At 42.2% G+C, this 13,947-nt stretch overlaps 1 protein-coding gene across 1 annotated transcript; it reads right to left on the reverse strand.

Annotated features, from left to right (window-relative positions):
* Window positions 1-8,957: 8,957 nt before the first annotated feature.
* tent5aa (terminal nucleotidyltransferase 5Aa) lies at window positions 8,958-11,600 on the reverse strand. Its single transcript, XM_054622059.1, has 2 exons — window positions 10,594-11,600; window positions 8,958-10,147 (listed from the first exon to the last, which is right to left on the reverse strand). The coding sequence occupies exons 1-2, from the start codon at window positions 11,017-11,019 to the stop codon at window positions 9,368-9,370; spliced, it is 1,206 nt and encodes a 401-aa protein (XP_054478034.1). The 5' UTR covers window positions 11,020-11,600; the 3' UTR covers window positions 8,958-9,367.
* Window positions 11,601-13,947: the final 2,347 nt, after the last annotated feature.

Here is a 13,947-nt window from a genome sequence, read left to right on the forward strand (position 1 = left end):
TCCCCGGACTTCTCCTTTAGCACCACCTTGACGTTTAATACAGCCATGCTAAGGGTTCTGTGAGAGGTAAAGCTGTAAACTGAGATAAGGCAGTAGATCTCTTTTCCTTAGTAAATGTATTTTTGTGGCTTATACAACAAGCTAAGGTGGAGGACAAGACATGTGCTCATCATCTGTTCAGGCTTTTTGTTACCATCTGCTTATGATACTTACTTCCCCAATACCTTTAAACTGATAACATGTGTAAAACTTATCAGCGAATGTTAGCATCACAGCTAAACTAGATGGTGTTCAAAATGATGTAACTGCATAGTATGTGTATTTCTTAATCTGCAAGAAATGGCATAATGTTTACTAGATTAGCCAGAATTTCTGAGTTTGAGACATGAGTTTACTGGACATACTCAACGGCCCCGAAATGCATTGCAGCTCTTTGGGCTGTCCAATGGCAGACTGAGAGGCAGATGTCTTACATAATTAACCGTTGAATGAAATAATTCTGAATGATGGCGAGTGATGTTAAAGTACAGTTGCGAGGAAAACGCAGGAGTTCACATGATAATCCTGGAAAAAAATTACATTGATTGGAAGAGGAATCGTTTAACAGGCCGGTAACGTGATCAATACTTCAGAAGCAGAGAAGATGCATTGCTTGAGTTTACTTCAGTGTCACCAGTCTGCTGGTAAAGGCTAAATATTTGATTTAGTAGGCAGTGAACAATACTGATTGAATTTGTAGTATGCAGTACGTTATGACATTTCTAACACAGTTGCTCGTGCACTCTGGCTATTTGTATTAAGTGTAGACGTTCCATTCAAGTAGCTTCATGACATCTGCAGGTTTTATTTCTGCAGACCAAGAAAAAGTGGGCTCCCTGCCAACAGCACATCTTCTCACACCACAAATCACAATGCAGAATCTCTCCACGTCAGTTTTGTTTTAGCTCAGCACCGACTTAATCTGTCGCCGACATCAAACTGGCGAGATTACAGGAAAAAATCACAATCACTTGAGGTAGCAAAAAAAACTACAACCTGATTCCCTGTACCACCCATTTTATCTCAATCCCTAATTCTCTTAAACACATAAATATACCGGTCCTGCACAGATGCACAGTGGTCCATGCATCCCAAACTATGTGTTGTGCTGATGTGGTTGTAACGTTGTTTACTCTGGCTGTCAACAGTGGTTAACATAGACCGCCCAGCACATGCAGGCATCATATGAGAGACCTGTGTAGTGGCGACTGCCTGCTCTCAACAGCACACAACCACATCACACACAAAACACATTCGCAGCATGAGCCCTGAACACACACTAACATTCCACACACACACTACCGGCTGCACAGCGTATTCTCAGATGTGATAGTTAATCCCAATCATTAGCTGATCAATTACCATTGCCTCTTCTGTTGAGAATCTAGCAGGCCTAAATAAAATAAAATAAAATAAAATAATATGTATCAACAAAAAAATTCCATATTCTTACAATCCTACTTTTATGTCATGTTTAATTTTAATGTTTTAGGCTATGATAATTGTTTTTTACGCAATGTAAAAAAATATATATATTTATATTCACTTTATTCCTGAATTTAAATGACTGGTAACAAATATTTTGGCTTACATTGACCTGAAAAGGAGATATAGAGGACCCATTTACACCTAAATTAAAAAATACATTATAATTCAAATCTTTATAAGGCAAAACTGCTGGTGTCATAGCCATGTTAAAATGTTTTAAAACTCTGCCTTATTCCTATTCCCTACAATGCATACTGTGTCAGACTTTAGAATTTCCAATTAATTCTCCCAAAATTGACTCCGGTGTGTACGTGACTTATTTGTATATCCCTGAAAGAGAATAGTTATTACAACTTTAGTAAAAACAGTTTCTATGACCGCCAATCTGACTGCAATCACCCAGCTGAATGATGTCGGAAATTATTTTCTCCGTTATGTCTGATGCCCAGATATGTGACATTGTCATATCCCATTTGCATACAAACAGAATCAAATGTGCTTTTACTGCACATGGTTTATTAAGATGGACTGCGGACTCCCTCTCTCTGCCCCGGTTGCTGATTGAGACAGGACGCTCATCTGTCCTGCAGGTTGTGAGACTTATAAAAGATAAACCTGCTAACCTCAATGACACTAATCTCTGAGAGAGGATCATCTTCCCTCCCTGCACTCCCTCAGCCTCTCTCTCTCTCTCTCTACACAGAAACACTTATTTTATGATCCGCTACATTTTGTGTCTAAACACACTGTTCTTTATCTTTCCCACATCGTTCCTCCTCTCTAACTCCAACCCCACCTGTAACCTCATCCAGGATCCATGAATCACTAAACCCCATTCAGTCGTTTCAGCTCTGCGTTTCCTCATTGATGACGCTGTCAGCTGATGTGCGTTTTACAGGAGTCGATCAATCTTCAAACATCAAAAACAACTGGCATCAGCTCTGTGTCGCTCCCACTGACCCCTACTGTTGACCTCTATGTTTGTGTTTCTCTTACAGTGTCTGGTTTCTTTTGTGTTTCCCGTAAGTGGAGACAATACTGGGGCAAAACACAGAGTTGTCTAGCATTACCATTGTTTGACACGCCTTTTGCTACAAAAACTTTCCCAAACTGGCTTATATTTGCTCCAAGTCATCTGAAAAAAATGATTGTTCAGTGTTTTTAGGTACTTGAAATGGAAATGACCTCACATTTTCTGCTGGAACTGTAGCCGAGCTTCTTTTTATTGTGGCTCATTTGGTGAATATTACTGCTGCTACGATAAATAATATTGCAATTATTTTTAAATCACACAGATTGCAAAGTGCATCACTTTATAAGCAATGGAAACTGGACAACTGAGGAGGTGTATGCAGTGAACTTTCAGTGAGCAAGAGAGGAATAATTTGGCTTGTGCACTTTTTTTGTAATTTAATTCAACTTTATGATGCATGATTCAATCAACAAACAAACTCGACTACAAGACTTAACTTAAATTCTGAATGTGTTTAAGGTTGTAATTTTAGATAATTATATATTTTGAATTGGTTACGCAGCTTTGTGCAACAATACTTTTCAATTTTTCTAGTAACTGTACTTTTCTGCTTTAGTAAAATGTCACTCAAGTGACATAACTTTTATTTAAGCAGGACAATAAAGACATTTTCATCTATCTGTGCTGGTGAAGCTAATTGACTGCACAGCCTGAAAGTATATGGTCAGGCCATACAAAATATTGGTTATTGCAGCTTTAACTTGAGGACATTGTAAACATTATCTCCAGCAGTAATTGTTCAAGCCGGTGGAAGTTACAGTGAGTGAAATTGAAAGCTGAAACAAGACCAGTATTGATATAAGTCTGTACGACGATAAGCATGTATAAACCCAGCAGTCTGGTATGGTGCATGCAACCTTATTGTCAATACAAGGCCAAAATCACCCAGCCAGTAATCTCAGTCAGATATATCAGTCTCGCTCTGCCTGAAGAGCCTGTGATGGATCTGCTAAAGTAAGTGAGTTCAGGTTTCAGACCCATTCTGATGAGGTTTTACTAAGAACAGTCGTGTGCTGTGGGTCCAGCTGTCTGTGCCCTGCAGCTGACTTTCCCCTCGGACTCTTTATCTCCCTCATGGTTGTTAACATGCATGATGAATGTTATCTTACTGTTTGTACAAACTCATCCCTCTGGAATTTGTTTACAAGGCCGACTTGATGCGTGTGTGTGTGTGTGTGTGTGTGTGTGTGTGTGTGTGTGTGTGTGTGTGTGTGTGTGTGTGTGTGTGTGTGTGTGTGTGTGTGTGTGTGTGTGTGTGTGTGTGTGTGTGTGTGGTTGGGTTCTGCCCCCTTGCTGTCTGCTTAGTGTTATGCCACACTCTTGAAGTGAAAAAATGATAATGATAAAACGTTGTTATTACTGAGATTAAGCAACACTGTAAATTGAAACAGTAAGTTAGCTTGGCCAGTCTCGCCTATCCCCACCAGCGGACTGGACTCTGAACCAGTCAGTTTGGTCGCCCCTGCCCCCCAAGAAACGGTTCCAGTTTATTCCATAAAAACTTTCAATTGGAAAAAATTCTTCACAGCAATGGAGAGGGGAAAGGGAGAGAAATCCCGAAGCTTGCAGTGGAAAAGCCATTACAGAGCAGCTGAGCATTTGGACAAGCGGGAGGGACAGGGAACCGGAGGATGAGTGACAAGTGTCTAATCTTTTTACTCAAAGGTAAACAGGTTATTATAAAGACATTGACTGGCACATGCAGCGTGGATTCACTCTGTGGTCGGCTTCAGCTATCGCCCTCTGCCAGCTGGCTACTGCGGGAAGACTCTTTCACAACTCGCTCTTTAAACTTCAAAAATCAAAACTCCCTCAAATTAAGAGGGCTATTTGGTTTGATGCTGCATCTCAAATTAAGGACCTGAGATTGAAGCCCTTTGGCGCCGTTGTTACGCCAATCTGACTTCTTTACTGTAAAACCACAAATGAGAAGGGTTCTTTAGAAGAGATTAAGTAAACTCACGCTTGAGATTAAGAGTAAAACTAGAAGCACCGCCAGGTATTAGACCATGCAAGCAAAGGCATTCCTGCTGGCTGCTGCTAAATATGATGGGTGTGATGTTGTATCACCAAGCACGTCTTTTGATGTTAAAATAGTTTCAGTGTTTGATGATACTAGCCTCTGGTGATAGGATTTTCATGCTCATTGTCACTCATACGCTCAGACAAACGCCAAGGTCTAGCCCTGATTAGCGCTGTACAAAACAGTACTATGGTTACTGACATACCTACTTTTACTAAGTAAAAGTAGGTCTACTTTTACTTTCAAGAATTATTTTTCATTAACAGTAAAAGTCCTTCTGTAAAAAATGTAGACTACTCAAGTAAAAGTAGGTCAGATAAAATGTACTCTGAGTAAACGCTATTGCGTTACTCTTTTAGATGATACGTGATAATATACAATACTGTTATTAAAGAGTATGCTACAAAATTGATTGCATTAAATGGCAACTTATAGTGTTATGGAAAAAATATCAGCAACAAGATCCCTTATGTCCAAACCAACAGATTATTAATATAAATATAAACTGCCTTCCTCTGTGTAGCCTCATTGGAATTAACCCCCAAAAAATACAAAACTCAGAACAATTAAACTACAATGATCGACAATAAAATGAGATGAGCTATGGACACAATGGCACTTAAACTTCTCTTTAGCATCACCACCAGTATAATTAAACATCACCAAAGCAGACACCATGGTCATATAAACAATATGAACACAAACAGCGGAGCCACTAATAAACATATTTCAGCAAAGGAACAAAGTGGTTGTTGACATTTGCGTGTGTGCAGTTTAGCGGTGTGTTGTTGTACTGAACAGCACCGCAAAGTCCTCCACAGTCTGCTCCAGGTCCAACTTCTCTACCCGTTCATTCTCCTAGCATATACCCAGTCCATTGGGACGCTCTGGTCCCACTCAAAGTCAAAACGTTTTAAGCATTAGGGATAAACAATTCAAATGTTAGTAAATGTTAATTAGTGGTCATCATAGGATTTTTTCACATATTTTCAAGTTTGTCTTAATACTCATATTGCTAGGAACTTTTAAAGTGTTTATGGTCACTGCAATTGTTCATACTGGCCATTAAAAGACCCCTTCCACTTGTGATTCCAATGTAGGTGATGGGGGACAAAATCCACAGTCCTCGTTCTGTAAAAGAATGCATCAAAGTTCAGCCGGAAATAATATGGGGCTTCAGCAGTCTGCATTAGTTAAATCAATTGGCCATCCTCTAAAGCCAGTCTATTTCATATTAAATTCCCACTCTTTCAATGTAAATATGGGCATGTATTGTTTTAGTGTGGATTTGAAGAAATGTGGTCCTGTTCTTTATAATAGAGCATTAAAAATGCTTATAGCCTAACCAATCAAATGTACACAACACACTTTTGCGTATATGCCTTTACTTGCATTTATGTTCAGCCTCAACTTGTCAATCATTCCCTCAATGGCTCAGATTAACGAGCTGTAAATGCGCTTAAGTGAAAGCGATAATGTCCTAATCATGCCTGCTATATATAGCACTGTGTCATACACCTCTTACACATTTGGCGTTCTCCTCTCCGTATCCCTCTGTATCTAGGACAGTTTGTCATGGGACCTGTGTGACAGCCAGCTCTGTTGTGGAGAGTTTTGTATCAGCCTGACAACCATGAGACCGCCGGACTCTGGTCTCTGCAGGCCTTAGCGCCGAATCGTCACTGCATTGCTGTCAGAGTACGGGGGTCGGGGCTGTTAACAGAGAGAGAATTTGATGAGCAGGCAAAGATATTCACTGTACAAAAGCGTGGAAGTCTCTTTTTTTTGGTGGATGCAAATCCCCCTCACATTCAACAACAGCTCTTTCTGGCAGCAGCGGGCCAGTTCTGGACGGGTTTCTGTTGGGGCTTGTTGGGCCCGGCAGGACACGGCAGGGATTTGAGTGAGTGGGCAGGGAACTGGTCTGAAAGCCACTGAATGGCTAACGTCAGTGAAAAGAGACGCTCTCAATGGCCTTTAAAAATTGAAACCTGAAGTTTATTGACAAATAATCATCTTCTCATGTTTGGCAGTAGCCTTCTTTCTGGAGAAAAAACAGAGCAGTCAACTTAATTTAGACTCAAACAAATTAATACAGAGAGACATGACAAATCTGTTTTTCACATATTTTTATTGATGTAAAACATCTTTAACCTTTTGACCCAATGGACACATAACATAAAAAAAGCTATTGAGAACATATCCTTTGAAGCCCAATCACAGATTCAAAAGCACTGCAACACCCGCAGTGGTACATTTATAAAAATAACAATCATAAAAAATATACATACAGGACAAGAATCTTTTTCTGTCGTTTTTCCAAGTGTGATTTGTAGAAGACTGCATGAACAGAAACAGGTATTTTGAGACAACGCATACAAGACAATGCAGTAACCCACAATCTCCAACTGACAGGCACAATCTCTAACTGACAGGCACAATCACTAACTGACAGGCAGACTGGAGCTAGCGAGCCAGTCAGCTGTTAGGACTTCACTGAGTATAAAATGACAATACCTCGCCTGCACAATCCAAAGGATACCATCGATGTGGATGTAACAGCTGAACAGAGCAGTTTCTAGATCATCAGAATCAGGCGAGTCAGAGAAGGAGAAAGAACATTTTGTTTTCAGCGAGAGAACTTTGTTTTTCAACGCAGTATTGACTTGATGCTGGTCTTCTGTACCGTTTCATGCTTGTCATTTATTTTTCTTCTATCTGTCATACAGAAAGGCTGCAGTATAGTTTGCAAGGAGTAAGTGAGTTGGCAAAGCCGAAGCATGAAATCATTTATATAAACAGCTTTGTTTAAATGGTGTGGATTGAAGCATTAAAAAAAAAACATGAATGATCATCATTAAAGCAAATGAAACAAAGGTTGCAACTAAAAATGTCCTGAAGCTGCTTGAGAATGCATGCAGTTTTCTTCAATTCCCTTTCTTTTTTTCGAACAGCAATTATAAGATCAAAAACAGAGCGCAAATGCTTGTGACAGAATGTTTTGGTCTCCCTCAAAAAATCACAGGACAGCTGCAGCACTTTGCGTTAAGTCGTAGTTCTGATCTTAACACGGACAGTTTGTACAGTAACGTGTGGTAGCCCTGGAGATAAACCCCGTCACCAGCTGCACCCATCTCTCCAGACTGACTCACCCTCCCTCAGTGCCTTTTAACCACTGCATTACCCTCTCTCTCCCTCTGCTGTCTATCTCCCCGTCTCCTATATTAACACAGAATCACCCCCATCAAGCTTCAGGGATATCAGCGGGGCCGACGCAATGTTTGGCAAGACATTCTTCTGAACCCTGAACAGAGCGTCTGCAGACCCAACGCCGTCTAAGTTCAAGCTCTTCAGCAGCAGCCGAGGAATTCCCTGCCAGGGTGCTACAGCAAATAGTGTCTCATCATCTGAGGTGTCTCAGCAAATACCCTTCTACTCCTGGGAGGAAGCGTAAGAAACAGACACCAGCTCTCTGAATGCAGTCTTTCCTCTCTCTCTCTCTCTCTCTCTCTGTCTGTCTCTTATCTATTTCTTGTGAACATGTTTTGATGAGAAAAAAGAGAAGCACCGCTGTACTAAATATACAGGAAATTGTGTTTGTGTGAACGTTTCCTTTGTCGCTGATGATTTGAAAATGCTTGTCATCCTTTCTCTTAACACATTATGCAATACCTGTTTTAATCTGCAGCATGTTTGGGTTCTTATTCAAAGGAGATCAAATTTAGAGTTTCCAAATATCCGCTTGATACACGTTGTGAAAGTTGCAACAAATCTTGTGCACATTCGACTGCTACTTTCCTGCAGGATCCACAGTAACACATGGTGCTCTTTTTCATCCAAGCATAAACAAACACTTACTGCATGATTTCACATGTACATTCACAAACCTCTGGGGTGCTATTGTCTGGTGTGCCTGGCTATAAACACAGTGGGTCGAATTCACAAGAAAATAAAAGTCATATGGCCTGCTCATTCTTTTATAGGCACTTAATACAAACACACATATGTTCACATGTACAAATAGACACAGCTTCATTTTTTGTTTATTTTCCCCCATCAAAATAGGGTTTTAATGTTAGAAACAATCAAAAATAAATCTTTGGTCTGTAAACAACCATAATGATATCCAAATGCAAGGCGGAGATGCCAGTTTGTGTTCCAAACTAGTTTAACAGCATCCCACCTCAGTTAAGCTGATGTAAAGCAGAGTCTAGGGTGCTCGTTTTGGAGCCCTCATGCACACGTCTCTGATTTCACCTTGAGTGTGTGAATGTGAGTGCGTGAGTGTGTGTGTGTGTGTGTGTGTGTGTGTGTGTGTGTGTGTGTGTGTGTGTGTGTGTGTGTGTGTGTGTGGGGTGTTGCTGTCAACTTCAGGGCACTGATGCAGCTGTTTGGTCTGCTGTTGAAACATGCTGGCTAATCAGTTCTTGACAGAATTCGATCAGTCCCACACAGATTCGATGACAGTTCTGCTGCTTGCGTTTGAGGCCATTGCACATTTGCATCGAGCCTTTAACTTCCAAGCAACCACAAATTAGTCTTTTCCAAACCCAGTTGGCCTGGGCAGGATTAGTAGGCCTTTTCGAGAAATGTGAGATATTCACATTGAAATATGTACTCGAAGTGAAAGCCAAAGACAGGCTTTGATGCAAAACATTAAAAAGAGGACTCCTTTTTTTTTGCTGTCAGCTGTCTAACACTGGGCAGGTTTGAGGAGGCAACCGCGCAGCTCGCTCTTGTTTAAACAAATCAGATTCTGTCCTCCACCTTTCCTTGGGGCTGACTCAGTTGCAGGGCAGCCAGGTGGAGTATGCAGGCTGCTGGCAAGTGAACACCGGCTGAACCTGTGCTATGTAGTAGTTACTGAAGTTGCCATCTGCCACATAAGGGGCAGGTTGGTAGTAACATGTAACATTAGCCACGTTGGGGATGACGTTCTGCTCGGCAAGAACGCGAACCGCCAGCATGGCTATGAGCCCCAAGGTCTGCCGCCTCTCGTGTCCCATCAGGCACACCGTGCTCTCGTTGACGACTCCATGGAGGGTCATCAGGTAGTCGTACTTGCGGTCCTCCAGGCCCACAAAGTGGTTCTGAAGATAGGACTCCAGCTTGCGCTGCTGCTCACCGATGTCAGAGAAGTCGATGAAGAAGCGCGAGCACATGTACCGCTGCAGGGACTTCATCTCGGACTCGGAGGCGGCCCGGAAGCCCCTCACCAGCAGGTGACAGTACTTCAGCAGACCCCCGCCTCGGATCTCCTCCGGGTTCCTGGTGCAGATGAACTTGTGGCGAAGGTGGTCCAGGGCCTCGCTGAAGTCCCCGTACACACTCTCGCCCACGATGGTGGGGTGGAAGGTCTCGGCCATCGGGTTCTCTGAGCACTCATAGAACAGCAACAGGGAGTCCAGCTTGATCTGAAAGGAGTCCACGCTGAACTCAAACTGCCGCCGGAGAGAGTCCACAAACTTCAGCTCCACATTCTTTCCGCGGTTATTGGAGAGGGAGATGAGACTCCAGCGGTCGGAGTCATTACACACCTTCACCATCTTCTGCACATAGGCTTCCTGCGTGTGTGAGGGGGAGAGAAAGAGCATACATGTGAAGTAGATAGCCTTAAAAGTACAAGATTAGTCAAGCACAGCCATGTAAATGCACATTTAGTCCTAAATTTGCTTTCTGCAGCTAGATTTTCTAATCTATAACTTTATGTATAAGGTATAGCTGCACGTTGTTGTGTTATTAACACTATTGACCCAAATATTAAAGACCCTAGAATGTACTTGGATATGGGATCTAAGTGGCTGAGCTCTGGATCCCTTCCAAATTGGTTTAACTCAATCCTCTTAACTACAGAAAATCAACATTTTACTATCACTAAACTAATCTAATTGCACTTAAAGATGCGCGTAATGGTCGTAAAGCCGAATTGGCACAAACGTAATTAATTCTTATCACATATATAAAGGTAAATACTGAAGTAGGGGGAAAAAAGTTGTCATAATGGCTGTACCTTTAACGTCAACGGGCTGATTTTCTCTTTATTTACGCAGTCGGGTAGGAAATCCAGGAGACAGTCCAAAACTATGTCCTTCACAGTCTGGAAATCACTTTCTCCTTTCATATCGGCACAAAATATGAGGTCGAGATCCTTGTAGCCCAGTCCGCTGTCCCCATGCAGAATGTGGCTCGCTGCAGAGCCGTTTAACCGAACGTCCCGGACGTGGATCCGTTTCTCCTCCATCCGACTGCGCACCACTTTTACGATCTGCCGGGGCTGCATCTCCAGGGTGGGGAAGTTCCCCCGGCCGTGGATCGGGATGGTCTCCGTCAGGATGGCGTCCAGCCGCTGCACTTGCTCCCAGCTGAGAACGCTGACGTTGCTGGCTTCGGTGTCAGACATAGAGCTGGCGGTGGAGCTACTGTCGTCCTCTGACATGGTGAAGGGTGGGGAAAAAGTCCACAGCGATTCAAATAAAAATGAAAAAAAAAAAAAAAAAAAAAAAATGAGTAGTGTTCTCAAAATAAAATCAGTGATCGCGTCTTTACGCACAAATTCTGTGACTGAAACTTCCTCCGCATCAGGATTCTCACTATCTGAACTCGTCCGAATTGACTGTAAACATATAGAGATAGAGTAAGGATATATTGAAAACCTAAGGCAAATAGTGACAGCAATAAGCCTGTGGGTTTGGAGTTCCAGTGGCGCAGCAGTAGAGCAAGAAGTGCAGCCAGTCGAGAGGCGTGTGGAAAACGATAGCTAACTTTCTCTCCTCTTCCTCGGTGCTTTTAAAACATTTGCCCCCGGTGTCACTGTCAATGCGTCCGTGCGCTGCGCATCACAGTCTTTGAAGGTCGATGATGATGATCCAGGAGGGGGTTTGCTTTTCCGGCTGTGACTCCATCGCCCAAAGGCACGCCTATGATTTTATGAATTTGCATGAATAAAGCTGCTCTTCAAGTCGCACTTTGGCACCAGCCTCCCTACGACGATCAAACCTCTCTCAGGAATCGATTGGACTTTTTACGCACGGCTCTAACATGTTTTTCTCCTCTTGTTGCCAAGAAATAATCCGGTTGATGCCGTTTGTATGTGCTCAGGATATCCGGATTTCTCTTCCCCCCCGACTCGGTTTTAGTTCGACATATTTCCCCCACTTGTGGAGAAGTTAACCGTTACCTGCCCACTTGACATGCTGCGCCCTTCTGCAACAGTCCGCTCTGTAGCCGGAGGATGTCAGCTGTACTTCACCCCGCCCCCCTCTGACAGTCAGCCTGCTACGCACTGAAAAGCCTGCTCAACACCATCACACTGCGAGACTTTATGAACAAGAATAACCGTATTCTGATGATCTGAAGTCCCTGAAGTGCTCGTTTGCATTAACAAAATGTAATCCAATTGATGTTTTCTGCTCAAAATGATAATGGGTGCACCTGAGTACTTTTGTAAATTACAAGATATTTAGAGTCACGTGTCATCATACCTCTATTACCAAATATAAAAAAGTGTTTAAGCCAAAGAAATTTATATAAATGTTGTTTTTTTTTTTTAAATCTTTCCAAGATTCAACTGTTGCTGCTCTACATAGCTCCATTGGTGTTGCCATGTCGCCCTCTGTGGGCTGTTTTAGGTTTTGGCATGAAGTAATCTAACACACTGGGTACTATTTAAGTACCACAAGATAGTGCTGTAATATATATTAAACTTGCACCAACTCAAATAGCCAAGAAGGAAATGGGACCTGTGCTGTTTAAATCAGACAGGAAATATTTTCTCTGTAATCCCGTAAACCTTTTACCCCCAGACTGCTTACACCTCCGGGTCTGCCGCGTTCTCCCTGGAGGTTGCCCTCCGCTTCTGTCGACCTAAATAGACAATCAGTCATCTGAACTGTAAAAGCACCTGTTACGCACACCTTAAGAAACATATTGAGATAGTGTATGTAGCACTACTTTGTGATGCTTCCTCCATAGTCTCTTGTATTCTGGCTCTTCTGTATAGTCTCAGTTTTTCCTATCCTATTCAGAAATTAATTTTATATTTGTTTCCAAGAACTAGACAGTCTCTGGTTCAGGCAGCATGTGTGAGGGGGGGTCAGGGTTCAGATGAAAGCGGAGGCCAGATCCAGGGCCTGAAAGTTTAACTGACTCGGCCAAGTCAGGGTGGGGCAGCTGTCACTGGTTCTCCATTAGGCTACATAAAGCCCTGCGTCACTAGCCACCCAGATCTGTAAACCCTGATTATCCCATTTATTCTATTGCACTGTCTTAACTCCAAGGCCCACACAGGAGCTCTGCCTCTGCACTGTGTCACTCCCTCTGTAGGAGCGGACACACACATGCAGCGTTATTCAAGTTTACAATGACATTGTGCAGCTTTTACAGTGAATAAGGCAGTAAAATTAGATCCTAAATCAACAGAATTAGAAATTGAGAGCTAAGAAAGAAAATTTGAGGGTTTTTTTAGGGGGGGGGGGGGGGGGGGTGTACATGGTGTAGTAATTTGGAAGAATGCATCTTCGGTTCTTTTTTAAATTGAACTTTGCTTTGGCGTGTGTCAGACAGGTTGATCACAGGTCTTTGAAATTGAATCCCACATCTGGAAATGTACATGGAACTATTAGTCAGCTGCAATGGACCAAGAGCAGCTTTCGTCAATGTGTTTCCCAGGTGTGGAGAGATGGTTCGCTGTGCACAGTGCGAAGCTAAATCAAAGCCACTGTCAGGGACTTACAGCAGGTAAAGGCATACAGTAAATGTCCAAAGCAGAGCCCTGCTGATGAGTCGTTTGGTTTAAATACTACCTGACACCTCATTAATCACTGTGAAATGGATGATTCATCGGTTAGTGGTTACTGAAAGACATTAATGAGATTATGTTGTTTAATGGAGTTAAGATTTCAAAATCATTCCACACCATTAACCACTTTGGATGCCGACGTCTGTCCCTTTAATCTGAGTTTGTATTTATATAGTCAAAACCTTTAGCAACTTCAAATATTGAAAGTAAAATATTTCAGATCAGAGCTCTGTTTACTTCTTCTTCTATCACTCATAAAGCAATCTTTTACAGGCACAGTGTTTTTCTCTGGGGCCTATCAACTCTTTTTGTTGACAGTCAACCCTCCCCAAAAAAAGAGTGTTTTGTTTTCCAGTGAAATTTATGTGACTGCAGGCGTTGGATTTATCTACCACAAAGTGTAACATCTCAGCAGCCTTTGAGCTTTTCCCTTCAGGTCAGGCTTTCTTTCAGTTCAACACTGCATTCATATAACATTTAACGGTTGAAGATCACTTTTATTTGTATCTGTAAAATTGAAACGCCTTATGTCATAAGTATGGACCCCCAAAGTGTTGATGACATGAT

This window comes from Anoplopoma fimbria, chromosome 20 (assembly GCF_027596085.1).
Source record: "Anoplopoma fimbria isolate UVic2021 breed Golden Eagle Sablefish chromosome 20, Afim_UVic_2022, whole genome shotgun sequence".
In the NCBI taxonomy this organism is placed as follows: Eukaryota; Metazoa; Chordata; class Actinopteri; order Perciformes; family Anoplopomatidae; genus Anoplopoma; species Anoplopoma fimbria.